At 41.5% G+C, this 9529-nt stretch overlaps 1 protein-coding gene across 1 annotated transcript; it reads right to left on the bottom strand.

The window, feature by feature from the left end:
* Positions 1–2873: 2873 nt before the first annotated feature.
* LOC308634439 (dnaJ homolog subfamily B member 6-like) lies at positions 2874–7342 on the bottom strand (the record flags this gene model as incomplete). The annotated part of the gene is given in 4 exon segments (XM_081268256.1): positions 2874–2966; positions 3461–4205; positions 4209–4607; positions 7331–7342. Coding segments are annotated over 3 exon segments (732 nt in total). The 3' UTR covers positions 2874–2966; positions 3461–3884.
* Between the last annotated feature and the right edge of the window lie 2187 nt (positions 7343–9529).

The following is a 9529-nucleotide window of genomic DNA, read 5'->3' as shown; positions in this document are numbered from 1 at the left end:
CTCCCATGCTCCTGGATAGACAGAATTAATATTGTCAAAATGCCCATACTACCAAAATCATTATACAGATTTAATGCAATTCCTATTAAAATCTCAGTAGCATTCTTCATAGAAACCAAAAAGCAAACATGAAATTTATTTGGAAAAATAAGAGACCCAGAATAGCTAAAGCAATCCTTAGCAAGAAAAGTGAAGCAGGAGGCATCACAATACCAGACCTTAAATTATACTATAAGGCTATAGTAACAAAAATGGCATGGGAATGGCACCAAAATAGAATTGTAGAACAATGGTACAGAATAGAGGACACAGAGACAAACCCATGTAAATACAGTTATCTCATACTAGACAAGGGTGCCAAAAACATTCACTGCAGAAAAGATAGACCATTCAACAAATGGTTCTGGCAAAACTGGAAATCCATATGTAGCAAAATGAAATTAAACCTCTCTCACCCTGCACAAAAATCAACTCAAAGTGGATCAAAGACTTAGGCACTAGAACAGAGATCCTGTGCCTAACAGAAGAAAAAAATAGGCCCAAATCTTCACCATGTCGGCCTAGGATCTGACTTCCTTCACAAGACTCCTAAAGTGCAAGAAGTAAAATCAAGAATCAATAAATAGAATGGATTCAATTAAAAATCTTCTTCTCAGCAAAGGAAACAATTAATAACATGAGGAGAGAGCCTGCAGATTGGGAGAAACCTTTACCACATGCACCTCCAATAAAGCATTAATCTCTAGGACATAAAAAGAAATAAAAAAACTTAACACCAAAAAAAAAATTAACCCAATAAATAAATGGGCTAAGGAACTGAACAGACACTTCACAGAAGAAGAAATACAATTGATCAACAAATACATGAAAAAGTGTTCAACATTTCTAGCAATTAGAGAAATGCAAATCAAAATTGCTCTAAGATTTCATCTCACTTCTGTCAGAATGGCAATCATCAATATACAGGCAACAATAAATGTTGGTAAGGATGTGGAGAAAAAGGTACACTCATACATTGCTGGTGGGACTGCAAATTGGTGCAACCATTATGGAAAGCAGTATAGAGATTCCTCAGAAAACTGGGAATGGAACCACCATTTGACCCAGCTATCCCACTCCTTGGTTTATACCCAAAGGACTTAAAATCAGTGTACTATAGAGATGCAGCCACATCAGTGTTTATAGCAGCTCAATTCACAATTGAATCAACTTCGTGTCCCTCAATAGATGAATGGATAAAGAAAATGTGGATATATATATACTCAATGGGCTATTACTCAGATTTAAAGAAGAGTGAAATTATGAGATTTTCAGTAAATGGTTGGAGTGAAATAAGTGAAATAAGCTGATCCCACAAAACCAAAGGTCGAATGTTTTCTCTAATATGCGGATACTAATTCACAATAAGGCGATGGGGGGGCACTAGGGAAGAATAGCGTTACCTTAGATTAGGTAGAGGGAAGTGATGGGAGAGGAGGGGAGGGGATGTGGGGATAGGAAAGAGAGTAGAATAAAACAGACATTATTATTGTAGGTGTATATGCGATCACATGACCAAGATGATTCTGCAACATGTACACTCAGAAAAATGAGAAATTATATCCCATCTATCTACAATATACCAAAGTGCATAAATGCATGCTATTGTCATGTATAACTAGTTAAAACAAACAAAAAATTTTTAAAAAGTAACAAATCAAATGAGTGAATAAATAATTGAATGAGGCTAAGTAAATTGGGAAGCTCTTACTTGCAACACAGTGTCAATAGATGTATGAGAAATGATGGAGAAAACACCACTTAGCAATCATCGTAATGGAAGGTAATTTGTGACCGAATATTAATAGATGCTAAGTAAAGATTTAAAAAGGTGAAGATACTGGAATAAATTTGCTGTATTTTCCCATAGAATACTTACCGATTACAAGGGAAAATGACTACACTATGGTGGAGCAACCTGGCAGACACCAGCATGACCCATGGTGGGGGCAGGTAGACGTCATATGCCCCCTGCTGAGAAGCACTGAGACCAGGGCTTGGTCTCTGTAGTATCGCTGCTAGCAACGTAGGGTCCAAGTCCGGACATGATGAAGTTTTGCACTGACCTAGGATGAGGAAGAACCTACTAGATGGGTTTTCATGGTTCTCTAATACCATCAAGGTTATGAAAGACAAGAGAGACAGGAAACACTCCAGGTGAAGGGGATGAGAGAGAAAGCTCTGCAGCGTGTGCTCCAGGAGGGAAATTGGACCAGGGGACGTCCTGGGGGTGGCTGTGGACCCTGGGGGTCTGAGGACTAGATGGTAGCGTTGAGAGTGTGATTTCCTGACAGGGATGGTTGTCTGGTGGTTGTACAGGGAGCAGTCCTTGTTTGGGAGGAACTTACAGTGAGGAGAGAGGGCGTCAGAGGGACAGCTGATCCCACAAGAGGAATGATGACCACAGGAATCTAGGGAGAGGAGGAGGCACCATGAGCCCTTCACAACCGGGTTACTGGAGTTCTTTGTATTCTCCCTGCAACTTCTGTAAATCTGAAATCATTTCAAAATAAATGATTTTTTAAGAGGTGGTATTAGTACTTTTATACTACATGACCAAATTGCATCATAACTAAGTGTGGTGAGGAAATAGAAATCTGAGAAAAATGTATCCCCTCAGGCTGATGGCTCACTGGGGCAACACAGCCACTTCTCAGACACGGATACCCTTCCCTTCCTCTGCCAGGATCAGGTTGAGTCTGCTCCACAGCAGCTCTTTTTTTTTTTTTAAATGTACCAAACACATTCACATTTCTTTTCTTTTTTTCTTTTTAAGCAAACGGCAAAGACTCAGTTTACCAGATTAAACAATTGTCAAAACTTTACTAAGTTGCCAGCATTCATGCACAACTAGTAAACATCCTTAAATTTATATTAAACCAGAAATGTATTACCATTAATGCATTAATATCTTTCATTACTAAATACTGATGTAAGGGTAAAGTTTCCAAGCTGGAAAGCTTGAATTAAAATGTAAAAGATTAGGTATTATTAAGTTCCTCTGTTACACCCAGATTCCTGAGATAGTTAAGACAACACCCTACTGACCATTCAGCCTAGGGCCCTGTGCAGTTTGTCACAGGGCCCGAACCAATCAGTTTAAATGTGTACCCCGCTTAGGAGTAACCAATCACCCCCGCCCGCTCTGTTCCCGCCAATGAATGGACTAATCATGTATCAGAATTGTTGTTCAATTTCCCCGCGCCTCATGATGATTTGTTCTGATGTATGCAAAGCCCCCCACCCTCTCCAAAAAGTGTACTTAAGCTCTGCTTGACCTCTGCTCTGGGCTCTGGGCTGCTCTCCCTTCTTGAGTGAGCACGGAGCCCCAGCGCGCTGGAAAGGATCCCTAATAAATCCCCCTTGCCATTGCATGGAGCTAGTCTCGTGTGGTCTCTCCTTCTCTGACGTTTCGCCGGACCCTTACACTGAAAACAAAACAGATTACTTCTACAGGAGCCTCATCCTGGCAATGTTAGCTCACAGCAGGCTGACACCACTTGGCTCACACGTCTAACACAATGGGAAGCAGATCCATGCTGGTGTTAGAATACAATCTTGACCTAGCACTACTCAAAGTCAAGGCTCACCTTGGATTACGTTTAATAAAAAAGCAAAGTGCATACAGAGATTACAACAATTTTAAAGACCAAAAAAATGGCCCTATTGTGTGGTCCCAACAATAAACTCAAAAGTCTATGACAAATAGGATCTCCGATGAGCTGTTTGTAAATTCTTTAGATTAGGTACGATTATACTGAAAGTCGAGTTCGTCTGAAATCTGAAAAAAAAATGTTCCTGTTAATCCTCAAATGTTAACATTTCTGTTAAATGCGTGCGTTGGATTACTTGTTATCCAAGCATAGCAGCTGCTCCTTACCATTTATCGTTAAGGACTTTAACTGGCCGTCTTCTTCAACTTCTACTCTTTCTTGACCATTCTCGACAATTCTTTTTGTAGTGATTTTTCTCCCATATACTATTTTGGAAGAAGTTGATATAGATTTGAAGTTACCCATCCTGCTGCCACCAAATGATGTAGAAGAGAATGAAGTAAGGCCACCGTGACCTAGTGACCCAAATGAAGTAAATCCTGTATCAAATGCAGGAAATCCACCTCCAAATGATGGAAATCCACTGAAAGTGGAGAAAAAAGAGCCTGCACCTCATTTTCTGCTTCCTCGGGGACCTCTTTGGTTTCCACAAAAGTCTTCAAATGGGTCTTCAAAGAAGTCAAAGGAAAATGGATCCCTTCCACCAAAAAATTCCCTGAAGACATCATCTGGGTTCCGGAATAGGAGGCCAAACTCAAACGGACTGTTAAAATGACTTCCACCTCCACCTCCACCATTTATGCCTTCTTTGCCATACTTGTCATAGATGTCCCGTTTTTTAGCATCTGATAACACCTCATATGCCTCAGCTACTTGTTTGAATTTTCTCTCTGCTTCTTCTTTATTCTCAGGATTTTTATCTGGATGCCACTTTAGTGCAAGTTTCCGATATGCCTTTTTGATATCCTCGGGTGAGGCATGTCTCTGCACGCCTAGAACTTCATAGTAATCCACCTTGTTTTAACAGATGGTTGAAACAAGTTCCAGTGAAGCCAGATTTAAAATTAGGCAGTCAGTGTAGTTAGGTAAATCGGGTCTAATATCGTGTGAGATCTAAAATGGAGGATGAATTCCCAGAAAAGTTGAGCAACTCTTGAAATGTTAATGAAGTCCCAAGAAAAGCCCTAGGCCCAAAGTCCATCCCAAAGAAATGTTAATGAACAGCCCCAGCAGATTTGAAGATAGCCCATTCCAAAGAAGTGTTAATGAAGTCCTTCTTGCCCAGATTACTTCTTTGGCCCACTTGTGTCCCACCCTTTGGGCCTTCCAACCTATATTCCATCACTGAAAGAACTATAAAAAGGGGAAATAACCGTACTTCCACGGATTCCACCTCTTGGGTCCCCTTCTTCCTCCGGGAGAAGTCTTTTCTGCTGTTCTTTAATAAACTTCTAATTTCTACTCTGGCCCGGCCTCGCGTGCTTCTCTGGTGTTATTCTTCAACATTGGGGAAGCAAGGACTCATCGCCGGTCAACCGCGGTAACACCAGGATGTGTACTGGCGGGGCGGGAGGACGGGCGCTCACTGTGCAGCATGGCTGCGCTGGGGGCGAGGGCAGCAGCCTCCACAGCAGCTCTTAACTCTGCCAGAGGCAGACAACATTACAGGTTGGGTAGCACTAACTCCAGTGAACAAGTGATTGGGGCACATGAGTAGGGAGGGGCCCTCTGCACTCTGGAATAATGTTGACTATTAACCCTCATAGCAAAAATACAAAAATAACCCAAATGCCCATCACTAATGGATGGATAAACAAAAGGCATTATTGCCGGGTTTCTGTTCTCGCGACTAAAAGGCTCAGGGGTCACTCCAGTTGAACTGGGCTAACTGGGCTGCGCAAAATAACCACACAAGAGAGACAAATACCTTTTTCTTTAGGGTCACTATGGCTCCTCTGACCTTAAGGGTCTGCAGGGGGTGGGGGGAGAGAGAGAGAGAGAGAGAGAGAGAGAGAGAGAGAGAGAGAGAGAGAGAGAGAGAGAGAGAGAGAGCGCACACACACAGACGCACGCACACACAGACACACACACACAGACACACGCTGACCCTTTTTATTGAGGAGAAGCTATTCAAATGAGGAAAGGGGTCAGGTTTCAGGGGGCTGAGTCTATCTTCATGATGTCCACTGTCAGCAGGTTGACTGACATCTGGGTAGGCCACACCGAAGGGCACAGTAAGAGAAGGGGACACACACAAGGCACTTCCATGGAAGATTCTATCCTAAACAGGGCAAGGGGTGATATTACAAAGGAACAAGTGAGTGTAACTCCACCCATGGGGCTGTAGGAAGCCACACCCAGGCACAAAGACAGTCACTCAAACCCTAGAAGAGAGGGGCAGTCTAGTAGCATGGGTGCCTGATGCCACATTGCCCAGCAGGGGAGTTAACTCAGTCAAGTGGGAGGTTGGTCTCCCACACATTATATATCCACATGGAATGATATTTAGCCAGAAAAAAGAATGTGGTACTGATACAAGCTAACAACATGAATAAACCTTGAGAACATTGCGCTAAATGATCCAGATACAAATATAACCTATTGTATGATTTCACTTACACAAGATGTCCAAAATAGGCAAATAAGTAGAAAAGAAATGAAGTTAGTAGTTGCCAGGTGCTGGGGGTGAGAGGGGGAGAATGGAGAATGATTGTTACTAGGTATAGACTTTCTTCTGGAGTGGAGAAAATGTTCTAAAATTGATTGTAGTGATGGTTGCACAACTCTGAGAATACAATAAATGCCTCTGAATTGTGTACTTTAAAAATATGAATTTTGGGGCTGGGGACGTGGCTCAAGCAGTAGCGTACTCGCCTGGCATGCGTGCGGCCCGGGTTCGATCCTCAGCACCACATACAAACAAAGATGTTGTGTCCGCCGAGAACTAAAAAATAAATATTAAAAAAATATGCATTTTTTATAGTATGTGAATCATCATCATCATCATCATCATCATCAAAATAATGTAAGATCTCAGTCTGGCCTTTGGAGTTGAGCAAACATATTTAAATTGTTCTGTGTCTTCTAAGTCATGTAGTTCAACCTGTGGTCCATGATCAGAGGATAGGTGTCAACTAGAAACTTGTTAGAACTGTGCAATAGGTTGGGAATATAGCTCAGTTGGTAGAGTGCTTGTCTTGCATGCACAAGGCCCTGAGTTCAATCCCCACTGTGCAGAAAGAGGTCCCATCCCAGACCCTACTGAATCAGGCTGTATTTTTCACAAAATCCCCAGGTGAGGTGAATGCATATTAAAGTTTGAGAAGCACTGGCCTATGGCAGTTTTGATCATGATGCAGTCACCAATACTTAGCAGGTATGTGCCCATTCCATGCCACAGGTATAAGGGAAGCTGGGCACGGAGGTACATATCTGACATTTGTTTTGTCTCTATAGTGGAAAGTGGGAAAGTCTACCAGTATAAAGAAGGGATGGGGAAACATAAAAAGTCTCCCAGGCTGCATTGCAGGTAGGTGGGGTTATGTAGCCATATCTGACAAATGGACTGTGAACAGTAGGGGCATGTGCTACCTCTGGATTGAGGCAATTAAATCAATGTGTAAATCCTGGCCTGCCTACTTCCAGACTTGTGATTTTACAAGAAAAATTATAAATATGTTGCCTAATGCACTTTAGTGGGATTTCTATTATTCCCAGCTGTAGACACCAATACCTACAGTGTTGGTCATGCTCCAGGTGTCCCTGCTCCTCCCTCAAATCTGCCTCAGTCATCCTGGCCCTGCTCTCCTAAGGGCTGACTTATGGACTGCGTATCCTGCAGGTTCTGTTGCTTTCTGTTGGCTTAGTCAGTGGGACGTAAAAGCAGGGAAGGAGAGGGTGGGGAAGTGAGATCAGAAAGTAAGATCATTTCTGTCCTTACTCCCTCTTTGTTTAGTACTGTGGTCCCAGCAGGGATGTTTTCCTTCAGGACTACAGCTCCTGGTCTGGTGGACCCTTCTCCATGGCTTTAGATGGGCCTCTGCTAACACTGCTTCTTCCCTTTGGCCCTGCTGGCCTAGGGGTGGTAATGTCATGAAATATAAGGTAATGCTGCTATCTTGGGCACTTTCCTATGGCCACTATAATAAACTACTACAAACTTGGTCTCTATTTTTTTTTCTTCAGTTGCTGGTGCTTTCAATGTAAGAAACTATTATCTTATCCAAGGTCATAAGGATTTATACCTATGATTTCTTTTAAAAAATTTTATAGTGCAGTAGTCTTTTATGCTTAGATTCTCTTTCTTCTGTTTCAGTCACCAGCTGTCAACTATAGTCTGAAAACACTAAATGGAAAATTACAGAAGTAAAGAATTCATGCATTTTTAAATATTTTGTGGTGCTGGGGATGAAACCCAGGGCCTTGTGTATACTAGGCAAGTACTCCTCCCTGAGCTGCTTACATCCCTTGCTACAATTCATGCTTTTTAAGTTGCACACCATTCTGAACAGCTGCCTGGCTTGCAAATTATCACTTAGCCTAGTGTTCACACTCCATACATGTTACCTTCCCATTAGTCACAGAGTAACCATCTCAATTATCAGATCCACTGTCATGGTTTCAGTGCTCACGTTCAAGTAACACTTATTTTACTTTATTAAGGCCTCAAAACACAAGGCGTAGGGATTCTGCCAATTGGGACATGCCAAGGGGAAGCCATAAAATGATTTCTAAAAGTGAAAAGATAAAAAGTTCTTGACTTAATAAGAGAAAAAATATCGTATGCTGAGGTTGCAAGTATCTATGATAAGAATGAATCTTCTCCACTGAAATTGTGAAGAAAAAAGAAATTGATGCTTGTTTTGCTGTCACATCTCAAATTGCAAAAGATATGGCCACATGCTAGTGAAGATGGAAGAGACACAAAGCTGGTATGTGTTCATATACGGGGAAAAAAAAAAAAGGAGGTCTAGCCATGGTTTCAGGCATCCACTGGGGGGCCTGGAATGTATCCCTCTTGAGGAAGGGGGACACTGCTATATCAGCTATTATGTTTATCTCCAGTTCATTTGAATTATTTTTTGCATACAGTATGAGAGTACAACTTCATTCTTTGCCTGTGGATATCCAATTGTCCCACTACCATGTATTGAAAAGACTATTCTTTCTTTATTGAATTGTCTTGCACCCTTGCTCAAAATCAATTGGTCATGGATCAATTTATAGAGTTTGAATTCTATTCCATGATCTCTAGGTCCTTTTTTATGCCAGTACCACAGCTACTAGTTTTGTAGTAGGTTTGATTTGGATAAGTGTAAGTCCTTCTAATTTTGTCCATATTCAAGATTGTTTTTTTTAAGTATTTATTTTTTAGTTGTAGTTGGACACAATATCTTTATTTTTATATGGTGTTGGGGATCGAACCCAGGGCCTCGCCTGTGCTAGTGAGCACTCTGCCGCTGAGCCACAACCCCAGCCCTCAAGATTATTTTGATGGTTTTGGGTTCTATGCATTTCCATATGAATTTTAAGATCAGTTTCATATCTGTCCATGGTAATAACCTAGAAGGCAAAGGCCACCTGAGCCATCTTTGTGGTCTGCTGTGTTTTGTAGCTTGTCTTGCCCATTCATATACATCAAAAGCTTGTTAGCAGATTTGAAGGCCTGGGTTCAATTCCCAGTACAGTAATGACAACGACAACAACAACAACTTATTGAATTGAATGAAAATGTTGTAGGTATTTTGATCTAGAGCTTGGAATGAATTTCCACTGGGAGAACTCTAAGTATTTGTTTTGGTCATTGTACATTGAGCTGCAAGTAACAATTAGTGGTGTCTTAAACCATAGGATGTTTATAGTTTACTGTATACCAAGGAGTATGGAGGGTAGGCAACACATCTAGCATTTCAGCCAAGTCAGTCCTTCCTCTCCAC

This window comes from Spermophilus citellus (genome assembly GCF_964194105.1).
Source record: "Spermophilus citellus genome assembly, chromosome: 15".
Classification (NCBI taxonomy): domain Eukaryota; kingdom Metazoa; phylum Chordata; class Mammalia; order Rodentia; family Sciuridae; genus Spermophilus; species Spermophilus citellus.
This window is presented reverse-complemented; position numbering and strand designations above follow the sequence as displayed.